The sequence below is a fragment of the Nesoenas mayeri genome, assembly GCF_963082525.1.
Source record: "Nesoenas mayeri genome assembly, chromosome: 27".
Classification (NCBI taxonomy): Eukaryota; Metazoa; Chordata; class Aves; order Columbiformes; family Columbidae; genus Nesoenas; species Nesoenas mayeri.
Genome location: NC_137555.1, coordinates 3,504,151 through 3,525,673, shown reverse-complemented (window position 1 = coordinate 3,525,673; position 21,523 = coordinate 3,504,151). Strand labels below are relative to the sequence as shown.

Sequence of the window (21,523 nt, the reverse complement as noted above, 5' to 3'; positions counted from 1 at the left end):
TCCCTTGCTTGGGCATCCGAATAAATGAACCAAAAAACCTTCATTAATAAAAAGTGCCACTAATAAACCCAGCGTTTCCTTGGCCGAGCTGTGCTGCAGACACATCGCTCTGTTGAAAAATAGATTTTTGGGGTTTTTTTTCTTTGCATTTCGCTTTTGAGACGATTCCTCTTGTTTGATGGATGCAGCGATTACAGCCGCCCTGGGGCACCCGCAGGATTTGGGTACATTTGGACAGAAAACAGGTCCCTGATCTACGCACTCGTCTCTGCGTTTGATTTACGGCTGCTGGGGGAGGCTTTGCCATCGGTATTTTATTGTTCAGGCAGCCCAGGGAGCTCTGCAGAAGGTTTCACTGTTGTTTTTTGGGGTTTTTTGAGAAAAACACATTAATATTTTTGCAATTCATCTTGCTTGAGGTTTCCCTGTGAGCCCGTTTCCCAATGCGGCTCGATTTATTGGTTGGATGCAACACACACTGGTTATTTAATTGATACATCCTGAGCGATGCGGGAGGGAATCGCTGCTTTGATCACCCCGTTGTAGTGCTAAAAATTAAGAATTATAAAGGGTCATTCCTTACGTGGTCATTAGAGATCGGTGTCCAGCAGAGGGGGGTTATCACCATCCCAGAGGCAGCGCGTTGCCAAAATAAACCCATCTTCTCTTCTAAAATCGCCGAGTTCTCCTTTTCCTTGCCTGAGGATAAAAACTGAAGCCACAGGTCACAGGGAAGAGCTGGAAAACTTCAGATATTGGGTTTTCCTTGTCCAAACAACCATCTTGCTGCAGGTTGTGCCTCCCTGGGGATTTTAACCCTGGAAAAGTTCTTTGGAAAAGCTCTGCAGAGCAATCTGCTCCGGTTTTTGCCTTTAGTTGTGATTTTCTGGGGGCTGGGCACATTTGGGGATCTACCATAAAATGACAATTTTTCAGGAGATCGGGCTAAATATAATTATAAAGATACCTCAAAGCGCAATGACAATGGTGCTACTTCCCTCCCCATGGTCTGACTGGCACGCAGCAAGCAGAAGCAACTTTGCAAAACACAACATAATTCACATTTATTCCGTAAAAAAACCCAAACTAAGAAGATGTACAAACACTTCAAAATGTCAAAATAGCACAAAAGAGCCCAGGGAGCTCATGTGCCCGCACAGTACGTTGTATTTTTCCTAACCCTTCCAGTGTCACTTTGCAGTTTCCCCCAAAGTACCTCCTGACCCTGAGAAGATAAATCATGTTATTTCCATGTTCGACGCCCTAAGAGATTCGCTCCAAGCTGCTTTTCGGTCCTTCTCACACTTTGCTGCGGTGGGCGGTCCCTTCCTCTTCATCCTCCTCATCGTCGGCGCTGACGGGGACGTAACCCCCTTCCCTGGGCAGGCACCAGCACCAGCCCGCGCCGCTCAGGTCCAGCGCCCCAAAACTCAAATCCCGCGTCTCCAGGATCCTGAAGTCGACGGCGTCCAGCTTGGCGTAGATCTCATTGAGCTTCTGCCAATACAGCCAAGCCATCACGAGGCCGATCGCCTGCAAAATAACGATTAAAAGCGTTATTGGTCACGTCATCCCGTCCCCAAGGGCTTTTCACAGCTGTGAGCTCAACTTCCAAATGTGGCTCCGAGAAAAGAGAGCGAGAATCAGTAAAAATTTGCCAAAGCAACAGGCTCGTTGCTAAACTCACTAATGCTCACGTCCGTCTGGTGATTTGTCACATCAGCCCGGACAGCGAGACGTGGATTAGTTGGGCATCACCACGAGCATCGTGAAGAGAGAGGCGGAGATCTGGGCTCTGCTAAAATTAGGGTATTGCTGCAAGCGCGGTGCCACGCGGGTTATCGCCCATCGCCCTGCTGCCCGTCGGGGAATTAAAAATAAGCTTTAAATCTTCAGCAGAACTAAAAAAAAAGGCATTTTCACCAGCAAAAGATGTCAAGCGCGTTGCTTTGATTTCAGCTGACGTCTCCTTCGCGGCGGCTACAACGATGAGGTGATAAAGGCATCGTCAGGAGCTACTCACAGACCAGGCGCTGATGAGGGATGTGGTGGCAATCAGAGCACTGGTGACAATCAGGGCGTTGGGATGATGATAATCAGAGCATTGGGACGGCGACAATCAGAACACTTTCAGCACAAGCTACATATTTTGTACTAACCCTTTACCCAGCTTGACTCTGATCCTTAAAAGTCAGGTTTATAAGCCCCAGATGCTTCGGGATATTGTGGCGTTGGCACCGGGATACAAACCGCAGCTTTATGGATATTTTCAATGCATGAGAGGGGATGGAGAAGGATGAGAGCATCTTGAGCCTTGGGGCTTTTCCTATCATTTCTGAGGCTCATAGTTAATGTTTTTTTTCTGTATATTCTTTCCTTGCAACAAAAAGTCAATAACTAACTCAGCTGCACCTGTACCATCCATCAGCTGGAACCTCCCGTGCTGTTGCGGCACATTGGTTTTAAAGCTGAAAAATACTATTAATCATTTCTCTAGGTCCTAATCGATCCATTAAGCGAAAGATATATGGGGGTAAGAGCAAAGGGTTGTAATGCACCTTAAATTAGGGACTATTTTATCCCAGAGTGGAAAGTGTTTGCTCAGCAGAGGCTGCAGGAAACAGAGGCAAAAACTCCATAGGGAAAAAGCAAATCAGATAAATTTGCTGAAAGCAAACGGGCAAACACAAATATCACCGGGTTTGTTAATTTGCTTTTTGGAGTTGAAGAAAGTCGCTGCCATCCCCACGAGCAGCCTGTGCCTCACACAGAACCTGCCCCAAACCAGCTTGATATTTATATTTCCTTCTCAAATTAACCCAGAGGTGGGTCCTGAGGGGACCCCCCAGATCAACAAGGCAGAAGGAGCAGAAAATCACGTCCCAACATGGAGAACCCTTCCCTGAACTCCTCAGTTGGGGCTTGTTCCCATCCCACCTTCCCGATTTCACCCACCGATCTGCAAAGAGCATCCCGCTCATTTGGTGTTCCAGCTAATTACTGATAATCGGACTAATCACCTAAAGAACAAATGAGGGAGCAGCGTGGTTACGGCCACTGGGGCTTTCCTGTTCGCGGGAATTACAGAAATGCTGGATTCGCGTCGTTAGGGAAAGATGACTATGGATGCTGAAAGAAAAATCAAGTTCTGGAAACATCTCAGCATCTCCTTTTGTTATAAAATGACCCAAAAATCAGGTTGTCTGACAGCCCCGGTAACTTCGGCGTCTGTATCTGCCCTCAGAATATTCCCTGCTGTGCTGCGGATCATTGAAGCATCTCAGCGGGCAGCTCCTTCCCCAGCACTTGGAAAACTATTTCATTCTGTATACGGAGACGCATTCATCTCTGATTCAACCTGCGCGAGACATGTTCGCTCCCTGAGAATGTGCACGATGCCAAAATAAGACTCAGTTGTGTTCGGCGGAGATGCAAAAAATAACAAAATCAAAGATTTTTTCACGGAAATGCCAAAGAATCACACAATCACAGAATGTCGGGGGTTGGAAGGGACCTGGAAAGCTCATCCAGTGCAATCCCCCCATGGAGCAGGAACACCCAGATGAGGTTACACAGGAAGGTGTCCAGGCAGGTTGGAATGTCTGCACAGAAGGAGACTCCACAACCCCCCTGGGCAGCCTGGGCCAGGCTCTGACACCCTCACCCCAAACAAGTTTCTTCTCAAATTTAAGTGGAACCTCCTGTGTTCCAGTTTGCACCCATTACCCCTTGTCCTATCACTGGTTGTCACCGAGAAGAGCCTGGCTCCATCCTCCTGACACTCCCCCTTTAGATATCTGTAACCATGAATGAGTCCCCCCTCAGTGTCCTCTTGTCCAGCTCCAGAGCCCCAGCTCCCTCAGCCTTTCCTCACCCGGGAGATGCTCCACTCCCTGCAGCATCTTTGTTGCCCTGCGCTGGACTCTCTGCAGCAGTTCCCTGTCCTGCTGGAACTGAGGGGCCACAGCTGGCCACAAGATTCCAGGTGTGGTCTCCCCAGGGCAGAGCAGAGGGGCAGGAGAACCTCTCTGACCTACTGACCACCCCCTTCTAACCCACCCCAGGTACCATTGGCTTCCTGGCCACAAGGGCCCAGTGCTGGCTCATGGCCAGTGGGGTCCTGCTTTCTTACCCCAAACCTGCCCCCTCTTTGGTCCCCAAAAGCTGGGATGCAGGAGGACAAGTGTGGTGGGATGATGCTGCGAGACGCCTCTGTCTTTCCATGAACATCAGAGTGTCCCCCCGATGCCCATCTCGATAAGAAGATTGTGCTAATCCATATTCAAGAGCAAAGCCTTGAAGTATTTAAAAGTTTTTAAATACTATTTAAACGCATGTCAAGCTTTAGCATTATTTGCTTCTATCAGGATGTCATCACTGGGCAGATTAAAATCCCGCTGGCTGAAAGGACCAAGAGCACCAAAGCCTTTGAAATGACAATTTTTCAGGTAATCTTGCTATTTTTTCCTCCCTAAATCAAAGGGGAATTCAGAACAGATTTGTGTTTACAATCAAGGGAATGCAAATAGATCTAATTCTGCAAAACCAGCTGGGTTCAGGGACATCGTCCCTCCTGCTCCTCATAATGCAGCATCCGCGTTAAATTGGGAATTTCTCGAATGGAATAAAATTACCCTGAGTCCTTCGCTCTCCTCTGAGTTATGAACCACCTTCCATTCCAGCTCGCCTCGAAATTTCCTCTTTCACTTAATGAAAACAGAACAAGCTGTCAGGAATATAGATGCATTCAATATCTGCAGCACCAAGGGCACCATGTTTTCCCGAAGAAAAGAGGCTCCTAACGCGATTGCTGATTTTACTGCAGCGTGATATGAAGGAAGGCGTTATTGCAGAGGAGCATGTTCACAAAACGTAACAAACCGGAGGCAAAATATACTTAAAAGCTGCTTTTCTCCCTGCTTTCCACCCCCTCGTGATGGTATCACCGGCGAGCAAGGGGGGAACTGCTTAGGAGTTACTACTTGTGCCCATTTAAAGTTAGAAAATTGCCTTTATTCTTATTTCTGGCTGGTGTTGAGGGTTCCGTTCTGCTGCTTTCTGAGCTGTTTGCCGTGGGATTGAACTGCACAGGGTTTACACGGGGGTATGAGATCATCCCGTAGCCATTTTTACAGCATGCAAGAGCAGTTGTGTGCAGCAAATAAATCCTTTGAGTACCGAGGGAATCGATAAAGCATCCAAGGGAAATCACAATACGTTTTTATCTATCCATATAAAGATATTTTTGCAATGATAGCAAAACAGCAATTGGACTATTTGGGTTGCATTTTGCTTTGCTACTGTAATTTGGTGGCCCCCAAAGCCCTGCAGATGATATTATTTGGGAATCAGCATGCAACGTTGCACCAGGAAAGAGATAACCTGTTGCTTTGTTGTTTTTTTAAAGCAGAATATCTAAATGTACAGCAAAATAAAAAGTGTCTGCTGCCATTTCCCACCTCTCCAGCTCCTCCCAGTAGCAGCTCGAAATAAACTGGTATTTTGCACTGAAGACCAACTGCAGCTCCAGAGCTTGATCTCCAGCTCTCCCTGGAAAAGCCCGGCTTAATCACAGAATCCCAGGATGTCAGGGGTTGGAAGGGACCTGGAAAGCTCATCCAGTGCAATCCCCCCATGGAGCAGGAACACCCAGATGAGGTTACACAGGAAGGTGTCCAGGTAGGTTGGAATGTCTGCACAGAAGGAGACTCCACAACCCCCCTGGGCAGCCTGGGCCAGGCTCTGCCACCCTCACCAGGAACAGGTTTCTTCTCAAATTTAAGTGGAACCTCCTGTGTTCCAGTTTGCACCCATTGCCCCTTGTCCTGTCACTGGTTGTCACCAGAAGAGCCTGGCTCCATCCTCCTGACACTCCCCCTTTAGATATCTGTAAACATGAATGAGTCCCCCCTCAGTCTCCTCTTGTCCAGCTCCAGAGCCCCAGCTCCCTCAGCCTTTCCTCACCCGGGAGATGCTCCACTCCCTTCAGCATCTTTGTTGCCCTGCGCTGGACTCTCTGCAGCAGTTCCCTGTCCTGCTGGAACTGAGGGGCCACAACTGGACACAAGATTCCAGGTGTGGTCTCCCCAGGGCAGAGCAGAGGGGCAGGAGAACCTCTCTGACCTACTGACCACCCCCTTCTAACCCACCCCAGGTCCCATTGGCTTCCTGGCCACAAGGGCACAGTGCTGGATCATGGATTAAGTCAGGCCCAAACCTACCACATTTAGGGTAAAGAGCTTCTACGTCTTCATTTTCAGACCAGGGATGTCTGTGAGAACCAGCCACGAATTCTCCCCATCAACCCACTCAAGCACCTACAGAAAATATATGTCTATCAGACAGAAAATAAAATATCAGCACTCCACAGCAAAAACTCGCGGGGATTTCACCTCAGACTCCCAGGGGCTGCACGATGCTTTTGAGCCACCCGGGAGGACAAGGAAATAAAACCCATTAATCACTCACAGCTTTTCAAACCATCACTTTATCAAATATTTCATCTGTTTTTCTCCCGTCCCTACCCCAGCAAAACCACGCGGGGACACGCGATCAGGCAAAGGCAATCTGATTAGTTTTTGGTTTAAGCCCCAATTATAAATGCTCATTCAATCCTAGAAGGCTCCCAGGGGTGTCTACAAGTCCCTGCTACTGGAAGCCCCTTGAGTTTTCTCTATATAAAAGCTCAAAAAGCAAATTAAACCCTCACTTAGTTAGTTCCTGAACCTGCGATTCCTTCTAGCCAATTTAGAACAGTGACACTAATTAGAGCCGGGTGCTGCGTCGTTATTAAGCTACAGGTGTTGGCCGTATATTTAATATGGGAATTTGGGCCTCTTTAATGCAACTAATGGTTATTTCCTTCTCTTCTAGCACTTGAGGAAGTTAAATACATACAATATATAAAAATATATCCAAGTATTTGGGGCTGCGCTCCAATTTCTGTGGTTCTGGTGCAGCGTAGAACCTTCTGCCAGACACAAACCATCTATTTCTGTCTCTCACGGAGCTGCTGTAACCTTTATTCCGAGGCCTTTTAGTGCTCAGCTCCATCCTTACCAAGCCCGGCTTTGCTCACTGTCTTGTAGCAGCTCCGCTTGTTTTTTTGCATTTAATGCTTTTGCATTAGGAACAGATCTCACCGGGGCTGATCTGGCGGAGATTTAATTGCAATATCCTCGTTGCTTGTTGATTGACGGCTCGTCTGGCAAAAGGAAACACGCTCGGAGTCAGGAATATTTTTGGAAGCAAAGAATTAAAGGGCTCAAATGTTCATTTTCACATGATTATATAAGAAAAAGGTCTGGGAAAAGCGATTTTCCCTTAGAGATGTGTCTATGCATGTGTGGATGTGACCGGCGGCTCGGTTTGGGGCCTTAGAGAGCACACAAAAGGAGCTCAGCTCCTTAAGTCGCATTTTCCTGGGCAAACAAACCTGCAACGCTCCGTTGGGTTTTTGCTTAAACAAAGGCAAAAATTGCAAGATGGAAAATAGCAACGAAACGATGCTCGAGAGCCTTCGCGGGGAACCATCAGCCCAACGAGGGTCTTGTGCAAGCAAAACTTTCTGCAAATAAAACCCCTTCTTGCAAAAGTCCCGTGCGCCCGGTTCCAAAGGCCTCTGCCCATTTGCGTGGCTGTAAAGTTGGATTCTGCTCAACGCAAGAGCTGAATCATTTCAAGCTTTCCCTGAGCTAATCAAGTAAAAGGCAAGTATTTAACTTTTATTGGCTTTTCTTGCCATAAATTGATATTTATAGAGCAGTCTCGGAGAGGTCGTGGACTGTAGATGGAAAAACCTTTTATTCTTTTCTACTACATTAAGTGCACGTCGGCTGCTGGAGAATAAACCACCTTCCAGCCCCTGGAGCAACGCGGGTATTAAAAAGGGAACAAAACACAAATTAATCTTGCAAGGAAAAGGGAAACTTTGGCAACACGAAGCTTTTTATGCAAGGAAACGTTTAACGCGACTGTCAGCGATAGATGAAAATGCCAACCCGCAAAATGCACCTTGCGCGTCTAATGTCGCGGGTTTGAGGATTGAAATAGTTGATTTTCGGGATTTATACTCTTAGGAGGGAACATCGACGTCTACAATGATGCCGTGTTACTTCAGCTGCTCCCAATGTAGAGCTTTGGAGATGAAATATTCATGTGAAATGGAGGCAGCAATAATTTACCGCAGAGCTGACAGATACTAACCCTTGAGAGTGACCTTTCCAAGACTTTTTTTCCTTTTAAATTGGACTTGTGCCGATTTCTGCTTCTTTAGGATGGAGACAAAGGGCTTGAAGAGCTTTTTTAGTACTTGTTTCTACCTGATTACAGCGGCTACACCTTCACTTTGCTCAAGAGGACAAAATCCCATTGGAAAATGGGATGAAATCCCATCTGCAAGGACACAGAGACGGAGAAATCGGAGATATTTTCCCTGAAGTCAATACAAAAGTTGCTGTGTGGGCACGGCAAAGGGGAAAGAGCAACACTTGAGGTTATTTGGCTTATTTTAACTATAAAACCATGATGTAACTCCTCGGATAATCTTCCTAGAGGCAGAGAAGGGAGGGATGCAGCCCGTATAAAACAAATTGATGTGCTTTGCTGCGCCTGCTGAAAGATCTGGGGTTGCTCCATAATTAAACACAACCGGTACGAGGCCACGACGTGAATTTGCCATTGAGTGCCAGCAACTAAATTAAAACGTCTTCTCGAGAGTGATAGGAAATGCATCACAGCTTGGCCTCGGTCGGCAGCTTGGCTGAGGAGAAGGGCGAGGAGATGGAATTATTACCGGAGAATGAAACATACGGGGGAAAAAAGAGAATTAAAAGGTACTCTGCAAAGGCAGGAAAATAATTGAGTCGGCGCGTTTACGCTTTGCTCTGAATGAAGTAAAGACAAATGAACACAATTGCTTCCCCGCTCCTAAAATGGCATTATGATTATTTTTTTTCCCCATTGCTTGATGGCTTATTGAAAAAAAAAGGCAGAGACGTTAATGATTTAAGAGCAACTGTAAAATGATAAGCTCCCTCTGCCTCGCACCGGTGGGGAAGGAGGTTGGTTGCCACGTGGGGATGTACCTGGGCAGGATTCTTCCCTGTCTCTTCACTTGTTAAATCAGTTTGAGACCCACCAGGATGCAGCGGATTTAGAGCTTTCCCCAAACGTGATCAGACAGACGACTGTAGACGTGAGGACGCAAAGCTGAGCAGCCCGTCCTGCGTGATGGCCAGACAAAATTTGATGGTTTCTCACATCTGAGCATGATGGAAAGAGAGAAATAATCAGCCGCTCACTGCAAACGCTGTAAAACAGCCCAAACTTTTGTTGCGTCCTTGTCTCTGCACTAGAGAGCCGGTTGCTCACCCCAGATCCAAGCACAAATAGAATCAGAGAATCATTTGGTTGGAAAAGCCCCTCCAGATCATCAAGTCCAACCATAACTCACCCCTGTCCCTGCCCCATGTCCTGAGAACCTCATGTCCGTCTGTCCAACCCTCCAGGGATGGTGACTCCAGCACTGCCCTGGGCAGCCTGTTCCAATGCCCCACAGCCCTTTGGGGAAGAAATTGTTCCCCACATCCAACCTCAACCTCCCCTGGTGCAACTTGAGGCCGTTTCCTCTGCTCCTGGGGAGCAGAGCCCGACTGCCCCTGCAGAGAGCAATAATAGAATCATAAATAATAGAACAATCTCAGGCACTTGGATGACAAACACCAGCTGAGCTCAAATCCTGACCTTTGAGCCCCCGAGCTGCTCATCATCATATCCAAGGCTGAAGTTTGATCCTAAGGAAAAACAAACAACACATTGAGGAAAACTGGGCAAAACCCAAAGCTGGACTCAGGACACAGACCACGGTCCCAACCTTCTCCCCAGAACCCTTCAAGTTTCCAACCGAGGTGGTTTGCAGCTCCAAGGAGAAGAACAAGTGCAGGACATGACAAATTGGGCCTAAGACGGGACAGGTTAATATGTTCACTCTTCCTAAAATTCAAAGAATTATCACCTCCCCATGTCAACAGTGCCAACTCTTTTCCCTTGGCTCAGCAATTGAGGGACAATATTCTCACTCATTCTGCTGGCAGATGCTGGGGACGAAGCTGTTTCTGGGCTGACAGCTCCTGGCAACGCAGACGGCCATTTAGAACCTAATTCCCTCCCAAACTTGCCAGAATCAAAACCGATTTATATTTAAAACCTGGAAAGCGTGAGCAGATGGGAAGAATGAGCTTCTTCATCTGAAGAGCGTTAACGGCACGCCGGAAAAATCACAATGCTCAAAAGCACTTGATATTCATCAAGGCTCAGCAACCCTCCTCGCCAGCACTGGTTTTGCTCCTCGTCCTTCCCAGCTAAGAGCATCACGTTGGGTTAATGGGTAACGCAACAGGCAGCTCCCGTAATGGGCTCTCGACACCCTGCGAGGCAGATGGAAGCGGTTGTGTCTCTTACGGCACCTTCTCACCCCTCTTTTGTGCCTGTTCCTGGTGGGAACACAGCAGAAAGGCTTTGGAAAAGCATCACAAACTGCTCCCCCGTTTTGGTTTTACATTTGGACCATCTGAGAGCTCAAAAGGAAAGTCCAGCCTTTGAAAAACCAGCTCAATGCACCACATATTACCCCAGCAGCTTCTGCTTTATTTGGCCACTATTTTCCCTTTCACTGCAAGCGGAAACACATCAAAAAATACATATAATTTCACTCCCGTTTAGATAAAACCCCATATCTGGAAAGCATCAGCACATGCCTCCAGCAGCAAACCCAGTGTTAGACCAAATGAGATAAAAAGAAGGCTCCTGTTTGCGAGTCTCAAAAGGAATTAAAAAACCCAATCAAATCAATCGTAAATCTCCGAAGTTTTGTGAAAAATGATGCTGGAAAGCTCTAAGGGAGATATTCAGCTCCAGTGCTGACTGTGTTGCAAAGGGGCAGCCCCAGCTGCAACCCAAAATTTCTCTCCGTATCGAGCATCTGTGATGGAGACTTTAATTACTTGTGCCAGAACATCACTTGGATCCTCAGGCATCATCAATTGGAAATGGATTTTATGAGGCAGAGCAAATCCTGCTAAGTTTAAGATTATGGTAGGTTTTTTTTAGTTAATATTTATGCTCTATTTGAAGAGAGCTGTAAAAACAAATATAAAAGGATTCGCCATGCTAACGCATGCATGACTTGCTTTTAGACGCTATTACTTGATCAATAATTAGATTTCAGGAGCGAGTTACGAGCCAGCCAGCACCACAGTCATAAACTTAATTCTGCTACGGAAACGCTCTGACTTTTCCGACGCAAGACACAGATCTCTAAGTGCAAATGGAAGGGGAAAACCATTAAAAATGAATTATTTTCCTCCTCCAGCGCAGCGAGAGATGCTGAGAGGGATCCGCCACGTACCTGTGGAAGCAGCAGGGAGCAAACGATGCCCAGAGTGGCCTCGAAGTTGTCTTTGAGCCACAGCCCCACGGCGTGGATGCAGCCACGCACGTGGATCACATCGAGCAGCTCCAGGCGCTGGAACAGAGCGGAGAGAAGTGTCACAGTTTTCATTGACATATTGGGTTTTTGGGGGAGATGTTATTTCTTGCGTTCGCACCTCCTTGCAAGTGGAGTTGCAAGAGAAGTGTTTGGGAATTGATTTGTTGGATTGGAGCTTTCCCTGGGTTTTTTAGCCAAGAAAACGTCGCTGGGAGCTACGGGCCATATGCACAGAGATACTGCGGCTCGGCTGCGACACAGCCCCGCGGTCACCCCCAAAAGCCTCAAAGCACCTTCTGTCCCACCCACGAGCCTCAAAACACAGCTCAGGACCAGAATTTCCTGGGTGTGATCTAGAAAAGCCACATCAAAGCCTGCAGGGACCACCCAGACTTGTCACAACACACTGAGATGCCAGCAAAAAGCAATACAAATGAATTTATATCCAGCTGCAGTAACAGCTGGCCTTGAGAGGGAAGAGTTTATCTGCAGATAACATGTTCATTTGAGGGGGTTTGGGGAAGGAGAAGCAAAATCTTGTGCGTACGAAGGAAACAGCCGACGTTACCTCTTTGTTGAGCGTCCGGTATCCACATAGGGTGTTAATGACCCCTCCAGTGACCTGCGGACAGAGAATTGGCAAATAGACTTAACTCAGAGGAAGCCGAAGGGTTTAAGGTGTAAGAAATAAGAATAAAAAGGAAAGAAAGAAAAGAGCCCACCCGGACATCTTGATTCAAACCTCACTTTGCTACCGCAGGCTCCTTTTTGCCCAAACGCGATGCTGAAACCACGCATGTCAGCAAAATATTGTGGTTTTTCAATTACTTTTTAAAAGAACCTTTTCTCTTTGGTTTATGCTGTTTCAGAGGACGCTCAGGTGCCCCCAAGGCTTTTGCAGTGATTTGAGCCAGGACCAGTTTCATGTCCTGTGAGCATCGAGCAAAACGTTCCCTTGATTTGCTCCTCATTTCATTCCATCCACCTTTTTTACACCTTTAGTCATGTCCCTGCTTGATAATACGCGGAATCAAATGTATTGGGCTCTCCAGAAATCAAGGGGGAATCTCCTCAAAGTATCCCAGCCCTTTGGGGAGAAACATGAGGATTTTAGACATTCCCAAAGCGTAGATCTTTGCTAACCAACAAAAACGTTTCAAGAGCTACTGCTAATGAGAGAAATTCAGGCCGAACGTTGTTATTCAGGACTTTTATAAAATAAAATAAACCAAAATCTAATTCCTTTGCTTCTGTCAGGATGGAATGCAGTACATTTTGGGTTATAAAACTGATTATTGCTCATCTTCCCCCAAAAAAAGCAAAGCCAGAGAGTAATGCCGGCACATCCTGGGAACTTTGCACCTCTTGGGATTGATCTTCTGATGGGTTTTTTGGGGTTTTTTGCCTTGTTTTATGGATCAAACAGCAGCTTCCACAACACCGTGTATTTCTAAAGGGGCCTTGTGCCCATAAAGTAATAACGTGCTGAAATGATGACGCTCTCAGAAAGATGTTTTTGATGAGCAGTAAAAGCTCCTGGCCAACAAAACAAAAACATCTTGTGCTTCGGAGGCACAGAGATGAAAAAGCGAGATGTTCACATTTAGGTGTCAATTATACTTTCCTGCAAGAAATGTGAAGCTCCAACCAGACTCCAGCATAAAGCTGCAGCTTGTTCCTCCTGTAATTGGCAGGGAAATTATTTCGGCGATACCCGACCAAGAGCTGCTGTACCTACCATGTTACTCACAGCGCTGCCGAAAATCCCATCGCTTCAAGACACTGTTTATGAACCGGACATTGTTAAGGAGATTAATTAGTCCCTGCGCATGTGAAACGTGGACATCGGCAGCAAAACACGTGTTGGCGTTGCTGAGATTTCAGCGAAATGGGAAATATTCAGTGTAACAGGAATTTGCAGCGTTCTTATGGTAAATGTTGTCACCTACAGCGGTGTAAAGGAAACTACATGACCAAGGATCTGTCTATTTGGTTTATGTTTTAAAATAAACCATTTTTCTTGTTAGCTTTCAGTTGTCCTTGCTTTTCAGACTTGCTTTTGTGAATATCGCTGGTGAAACACCATCATTTTCTATAGGGCTCATCGTTGGAATGCGTCTGACGGCACAAATTCATCACCATTCATTGCATTAAATAACCAAGAGTTTCTTGGTTGTCTCCAGTCATGTCCATCTGTTTGAATAATTCCCTTGTATTTGGGACAAGTGTGGAAGACAGAAAAGTTGAGGTTTTAGCCTTGATCAACTTTTGTCAAAGTCAAAGAAAAGAAGGTCAGAACTGAATTGAAATTTCTAACAGAAAACCAGAAGCCTTTATTCTTCCAGAATGCATTTTGATGCCTTCGGGGATCACAAAAGAGCCATTTAAAACCCACCGAGGGCACTTTTTATCCAACTAGCTGCTTTTTCTCCCCCAAAATCAGTGCCGAAAGCCAGCGGTGACACTTCACAAGCAGTTCGGAGCCGCTGTGGCTGCCCAGGAGGAAGCACAAGTGTCTTAAAAACATTTAGAAAAGCACCTAGAGATAAGAATCCAACCTCACACCCTCACGCTGGTGCATATTTGCCCATATTCCTTCTTCCTGGGGAGATTTTAAGGTCTATGACCTCGGAGATGAGACTCTTGAAACTATCCTAGGCATTTTTGGGGGACGTACGCTCTCATTAACACAACTCAGCCTGCCCTGGAAGATGGAACATAAAGTTCTTGGAGGCTTTTTTAACAGAAAAAGTCTTTTAGGTGTTTTTAATGACAAGTTGAAAACATCTTGCAACCAACCTCCTAATCCACGTTTCACGCTCCTTCCTTCAGCCAAGCTCGCTCCTATCGGCATCTTTTATTCTTTCCACAATATTACAGTTTCAAATGATATCTTCCAGCGTTTCTCTACCTAAATCTCAAAGGGTTTCTAAGAGAAAATGATGCTTCGCTCTCCTTCTTTCATCCACGGAGCCACAAGAAGAACACAAGAAGGGTTTCTTGCCAGTATTATAACTGATTGATATAATAAAAAGGTTATTAAGGGCAGAGAGACCATCGTGTTCACCTCTACCCAATGCAGAAATGCTCACACATGTGCCCGGGCAATCCCTGGTTGTTCCTCCAGCCGCACAGCCAACGCAAGATCTTCTATTCAGCCCTCGAGTAACGTATTTTGGTGGAAAAAGGGTTTTCGGTGGGACCTGCATGTCGCTAAGACCCAACCAGCTATGTCCAGAGCATCACACACAGGTACCTTCTTCATCCTGAGGTACTTTCCCACCTTCTCAGTCCACAAGGAAAACCCCCACGACAACTTGGCAATATCAGCAAATAGCTACAAACAGAGACGTGCTGGAGCTTGCACTAAATGCAGTTACAAGGGGTTTGCTCTTTTGTTTAAACTAAATTTGTATTAGTTTGTTTTATGTCGCAGGCAGCAGCACCCTCCCAAGGGAACTGGCTCTCCTAATCCGTTTCATGTACTATCAATATCACATCAGGATGATTTCTTAAGCAAAAGGGTCATGCCGTGCCAAAAATCACGTCTCTGAAGAACAAGGCTACATCTATTTACCTCATTACTGCTCTCCGCAAGAACGGGTTTCATTTCTCAGGGAGATTTAGATGCGTTTGGTGAGGTCTCACATCCCATAAAACCGCACTGGCTGTCACAACCATATTCGTGGGCTTTAACTCTTGAAAAGAATGTCAAGGATTTACTGTGGACTTTCCCTCTTGTCCTTCACTAGAGCATCCTCCAGATCCAGCTCTATGCAAAAAGTTGCCTTATTTCTTACCTTATTATATTAATCATCTGTGATTCTTGTATCTCCAGTACCGCCTGATGCACTTTTGTTTGCCAAATCGTCACCCAAAACCATGGGGAGTGTAAAAATACTAGAAAAAGCTCTTGACTCTCTCCAGCACATCCTCACTCATAACACAAGAGGACAACACATGAATTTCTAATTCCATCTTCAGGAGCTTTAAGATTCTTAATCAACACCCTGATTAGAGATGACAATTATTTTTGCGGCTGATTTGCAAGTCAGACTTCCATGATAATATAAAACACTGCAGATTTCCCTCTTTTTCCATTAAAAATCCACCAGCAATACCAGACTGATGAGGCCACACTGATGCTCTGGACCCCAAGGAGGTTTTGCTCCCAGGATTATGCTTAACAAACCCTTTTTAGCAGCGTTTACAGCATTTTTGGTGCAGCAACCAGGGATATTTGGGCTTTTTTTTCCCCTACCTTGGCCCAGCTTGTGGTGTTTTATCCACAGTGTGTGTCAGGTTGATTGAGATGAGGTGGATAGTTGTATTAAACAAGACAGTGTCAGAGTGCTTAGCTCAGTCTCAGCAGAATATTTCACATGTTAGGTGGAAAAACAGGAATTTGGCAGCTCTAACAACTCCTTGTCATGATACAAACATAATTAATAGCGCAGAGCTTTGGTATTTATTCAACGTTAAAAATACTAAACTATAGCGTAGCCCGTATATATGTGTATATATTCCCCCTCAGTTCAGGAAAGAGATTGAAGTGCTGGAGCGGGTCCAGAGAAGAGCAACAAGACTGGGGAAGGGACTGGAACACAAGCCCTATGGGGAGAGGCTGAGGGAGCTGGGCTTGTTTAGTCTGGAGAAGAGGAGGCTCAGAGCTGAGCTCAGCACTCTCTAGAACTACCTGAAGGGCAGTTCTGGCCAGGTGGGGATTGGGCTCTTCTCCCAGGCATCAGCAATAGGACAAGGGGCCATGGGCTTCAACTCTGCCAGGGGAAATTTAGGCTGGAGATTAGAAAGCAATTCTGTGCAGAGAGAGTGGTCAGGCATTGGAATGGCTGCCCAGGGAGGTGCTGGACTCAGTGGCCCTGGAGGTTTTTAAACTGAAATTGGACATGGCACTTAGTGCCATGATCTAGTAAACGGACTGGAGTTGGACCAAGGGTTGGACTTGATGATCTCTGAGGTCTTTTCCAACCCAGTCAATTCTGTGATTCTCTATGTATATATATTAGTTTCCTTAGTGTCTCACTTTGCAGGATGGCGACGCAGCATCCAAGAAACCCTATAGCGCAGAAATACGCAATAATAACCACGCACAAGAGGAGGTTTTGCTGAAATATTGAGTGAAATAAAGGCACTTTTTGTGGTTTGCTTGCCTTACCTTCCTGACGCAGCAGGTGTAGGGCACCCCGCACGCCAGCGGCCCGCTGCCGTTGCACCAGTGGTACTGGTTCACCGCCCAGTCCCGGTATTCATCGCCACCACAGCAAGAAAACTGCAAAAAGAAGCAGCAAAGACAATGAGATGAGCAGCTGAACCAACCTCGACACGTCCAGCTCCCCTCCAGCCTTGTCCTGAATCTCTTTAAAACACCAGCGCCGAGAACCCCGATTATTTTCTGCTTTCCACGACCCTAAAGAGAAGCTGAAGACACCACGTTAAAAAAGAAAAACAGGTGTTTAACCCCGTTTCGCCCCATTTTCGAGGCATGCGGCAGCAATGGATGCGCGCACATGTGTATCGGAGGCATCATTGCTTTCACGAGCCCGGGGAAGATGAGGCTCATTCAGGCTGCATTGATTTAATTACAGGTGATTAATCCATCCCGTTTGCAAGAGGCGGCTCTTCCTGCACCTCAAATTAATGTATTTCTTGGCTCTTGGTTCATCGGTGCCGTTCGACAAGATGCTAATAAGGCAGTGCAGTCTAAGAGGGATTTTTCTTCCCGTCAAGTTAAATTAGAGATCAAATGCTACAGCTACAAAGGAGAAAAAAACCTGCTTTTTTTCCCCCTTCTTTTCGCACAATGGGAAGAAAAAAATGTGTAATGAAAGTCATTTTCTGTTCTCAGCAGAACAAAAGTGGGCTTATTATATACCGACTCATCCCTTCTCTTGGTAAACAAGATTGAATCTTTATGTTTTTCACCCAGAAAGAAAAGCCCAAAGTGGGCAGGGGTGTTTGTGCTTGGGAAGACATAAAAAACCAGCTTTTCCCCTTTTTTTTAAGCACCGCACCTTCGAGAGGTGGTTTTGGGGAGAGGTTTAACCCCATGAGCATCTCTCACAGGTTTACAACCCACAGATTTACAACTATTTGCTAACTTCCTACCTTGAATTCCTCTATTGCTTTTAATCCTACCCCAGCAGTGAGGGGGAGCAAAAGTTGCCCAGAAATAGGAGAAAACCAGCCAAAGGGGTGTTGGTTGTTGCTACCGACTGGATATTCTCATGCTGCAAAGAAGTTTTCCATTTGCTTTTACAACCGTGCAAGAATTGGTACAAAATCCTTATAATGAGGGTTACTCACTGCCGGGAAGCCTCACTGGAGTGTTCTCTGCGGTTTAGCTCAAACTAATGTTGTGTCTGGACTTATTTCTCATAAGCTGAGACAGATTTCAGTGTAGGTTTTAATTTCACACGGGCTCCCAGGGCTCAGAGAAACATAACAAGCAGAAATACCAAAGAGAGCCCATGGAAAGAGGTCATATCCAAAGAGCTCTTGGTGTTGAGAACCGTCACCTGCAAGATGTGGGCTCATTACAGCTAAAACCATCGCCCCCGAAGCGACACGGTGCTGAAAACTGCCTTTCATCTTCGCCAAGAAGAAAGGAGAAGGTTTGCAAGCAAACCAAGCTCCCTCCCAGCCTTCCTTTGAGTTTGGAGCTACTCGGGTTTGAGCAGGAACCGCAGCTCTTTGAAATTCAAATCCTCCGCTTGGCAAAGCGGGTTGAACTTTCCTCTTCCACCTGCGCTCAGCAAATCATTAAAATAGATCCAGCGACTCAGTGGCTTGGGGCAAATCTGGGTTTTTCAGTCCTCGGTGGCTCCGGCCTCGTGTCCTGCAAAGGGCAGGAGTTCAGCAAAGCTGAGCAATAAAAACATATAAGTATTATTTTCTTTAGGGCAATTTCCTTCCATTTCTACTTGCTCACAGGCAGCCAGAGCAAATAGGTGTTGACAGGTAAAACCACGTAATTTGCACCCCTAGGTAATGTAAAATATGACACTTCGGACCGTAATTACTTGCTATTTTTACTGCGTGATCCTGGTTTAAGGGCGTGAAGGCAGTTGGCTGCAGTTTAAAGCAGGACTTGAGAAAGGGTTTAAGCAAAATTCAAATCCTAAGGGGCGTAGTGTGGTTTGGTCTGACCTAAATAAGCCACGTACCAGTTAGACGAGGTTTTTGATGGGGAAAATGGCAAGAAAAACCACTAATGATGACAGGCTGCTCTGAGCTTGTGCTTTATCAAAAACAAAGCAGGTCTGAGTGCAATCCATCCCAAGTTCTCATCATTCCAAAGTGAATCAGGCTGCTCAGGTCTCCAAAAAACCCAATTTCCCTTCTCTCCAAAGCTCCTGCACTCAAGACAAAGCGACTCTGCATTTCCAGTGCTGCCTTTGCTGCTGTTCTTGGTTTGGAAATTGGACGCGACTATAAAATCTCAGACCAATGAGCTGCATGTTCTTACAAAGCTTGAGATCAAATGTGCAGATGTTAAAGACTTGACAACGCTATAAATGGCCACAATTTCTTTTAGTACAGCGAGAAACTTTGAGATTATCATCTCCCCCTGAAAACTTTTAATAAGAAGCCAAGTGAAGAAGTAGACAGGGAAAAATGTCCTAAAAACAGGGTGAGATTATATGATAAGCCCCTGATCTTTGCTTGTTTGCAGATAGAGAAACATTTCCCGCAAATACATCTGATTTTCTGGAGATTTGTGGTTGTGATTGTGACCTCCTCGTTGGGGATGGATCCAGCATCCATTTATCATTCACACACACAGGTCTGAATTACAGCGTTGTCTTAGAGAGGTTGGGGTAAAACATCCTGATCTTTCTCAGAATCCGTCGTGTGTTGAGACCTTGCGAGGGCTCCCGGGCTTATTAATGCGCTCAGCTTAGTAACGATGACTCCAAGAGTCAAAACCAGGTATTTAAGCCAAGAAAGGGGAGCGTGGAGGGCACCACCGGCCTTAAATTCCAGCTACATCAAAGAAGGAGCTTCAGAGTCTCCTTTTCTTCAAAGGGAGAGATAAGATTCATGTATTTATGACGCTCCAATCCATGATGAAAAGAGAAACGAGGCTGAGGTGAGAACATTCAAAGTTCATCGGAGAGCAGCTCTGCTCTCCAAAAACAACCCAGATGTGAAATCACTGCGATTTCTCTCCTAAACCTCAAGTTTTGGGTTTTTTTTTCCACTTTTTAATTCAACAAATGCTTCGAGCCAATTACAATAACACAAATAACAGATAAACCAAAGAACCTCACTCAAAACACGAACAAACCTCCATCCCCCAAGCTCCCAGGAATGACTTCTCACCACTGCTGGAAAACCAAATGATAGATTAGAACCAAACAAGCTTTTCCAGACCAGCCACACACTTAATGATGTGGAAAATAACTTCAAATCCCCACTTTATTTGGCTTTTCCATGTACTTAGGGGGCGCATTGTTGCTTTGCTGAAGGGCAGAGGGACAAAGGGAAACTCATCTCGCCAGGGCTCAATGGCAGGAATTAGGAGAGTGTTTTAATTTAATTTAATATTTAGCACCTTAAACAAGCTATGTGGTGTATAATATACAAAGCAGTGTATCAAAAATTTGGTTAAAAAAGTTGCGAGGACGGTTTTATCGACCTGCAGGTTGGTTCAAGGACAGAGGACGGATCCTGCCAAGCCCTGGCAGGCTCTGAGCGTTAGATACGGCACAAAATATTCAACCACGCACCTAAAATAATTAAAGCAGGTTATGCCAAGGCTCATATTGGACTGGACGTAGCTCTTGCCAGTCCCAGGAGCAGCTTATCTACAATTTTCCTGTCGAGTTAAGGGCTTGGCCATCGACTGATGACACCTCAAGTGAAGGGACTTACCTAAGGGTCTTTGCAGCCCTGAAGAAGCTTTAACATGTTATTTTATTTCACCTGTGCAGGTTGGGGTAGTTATCAAAAGGTTTCCAGGCTTTAGGCACCTGTTTCCCATCAAGACTGGGAAATATAAATATTTCACGCCATGGTTTGGAGCAGAAAATGCGATTTGCAGAAAAACTCACGGCAAATTCCTGCTTGGAGAGCAGCACAACGCGAAACTGAGCAAAACGAGCAGGGCAAAGCAAGAAACATCGGGATATTCAAGATAGATCAAGAAAGGCATCCTAGGGATGGGGATAAACTCTGAAAATATGGGGAAAAGTAAAGCTGTTGTTTCAATGAGGCACAACGTTGTTCCCCAATACCACCACCCCCCCAAAACCGAACCTTTTCTTGTACAAAATCCAAGATGTTCTTGAAGTCCAGGTCATCGTAATAGTGTCTGATGCCCTCTTGGATGTTGGAGTGGAAAACGGCATTCATCTGGGGATGGGAAAAAAGATAAATCAGAGCTTCGACATGGAAAAGGCACCAGGAAAATATCGCAAAACATGAAGATTTTGTCATAGTGTTACCAGCTGTTACAAGAGTAAGAATCTAACCCGCATACCGGCACAAACCTATTTCTTAGGGCAAAATTCATTACTTTTGAGCTCCCAGCTGTTTCTTGCACGTACAAGCAGACTCATGCACCTTTAGCCACCCAATTTTTCCCACATGCTGTGCATTAAATTTAATTATTAGTATGACTTCTTCAAAAGCTCCCTCCAGCTCTCCAATATCGTGATTTTAACCCCTGGCAGGGGGGTTTCTGCTGCATTAGGAGGTGAAATATTCTGTGTTGCCAATACTGCGTGATTTATCAGCGGGATGAACCACAAACTGGAGCTGAGACCTCATCAGAGCCCCCAGTCACTCCTAATCCCAACAAATCACCCGGCAATTCCATCCTGACCCAAAAAGGGGACGGAGCGGCCCGGCTGGGGCTGCTCCCTCAGCTGTATCTCTGAGGACACTTTGACACTTTGCATTAAACACTAATTGAATTGAAAATGTATTTTACAGGCGCCTGGGAAGGTTATTAAGCGAGCGGAGGCTCAAAATGTCCTATGCAGAGCACGGCGCGGGTTTGCAGCTTCACTC

The 21,523-nt window shown here is 45.9% G+C and overlaps 1 protein-coding gene across 1 annotated transcript in view; it reads right to left on the bottom strand.

Moving 5' to 3' along the window:
- The window catches only part of LOC308050252 (tetraspanin-15-like), a gene marked incomplete at both ends in the record, with an annotated part of 44,306 nt that overhangs the window by 4,724 nt on the left and 18,059 nt on the right, over positions 1 to 21,523 (bottom strand). The window contains 6 exons of the mRNA XM_080360270.1: positions 498 to 548; positions 1,306 to 1,533; positions 11,408 to 11,524; positions 12,057 to 12,110; positions 16,665 to 16,778; positions 20,768 to 20,863. Of these exons, the coding sequence (XP_080216396.1) occupies positions 498 to 548; positions 1,306 to 1,533; positions 11,408 to 11,524; positions 12,057 to 12,110; positions 16,665 to 16,778; positions 20,768 to 20,863 (660 nt within the window). The remainder of the gene's footprint in view (positions 1 to 497; positions 549 to 1,305; positions 1,534 to 11,407; positions 11,525 to 12,056; positions 12,111 to 16,664; positions 16,779 to 20,767; positions 20,864 to 21,523) is intronic.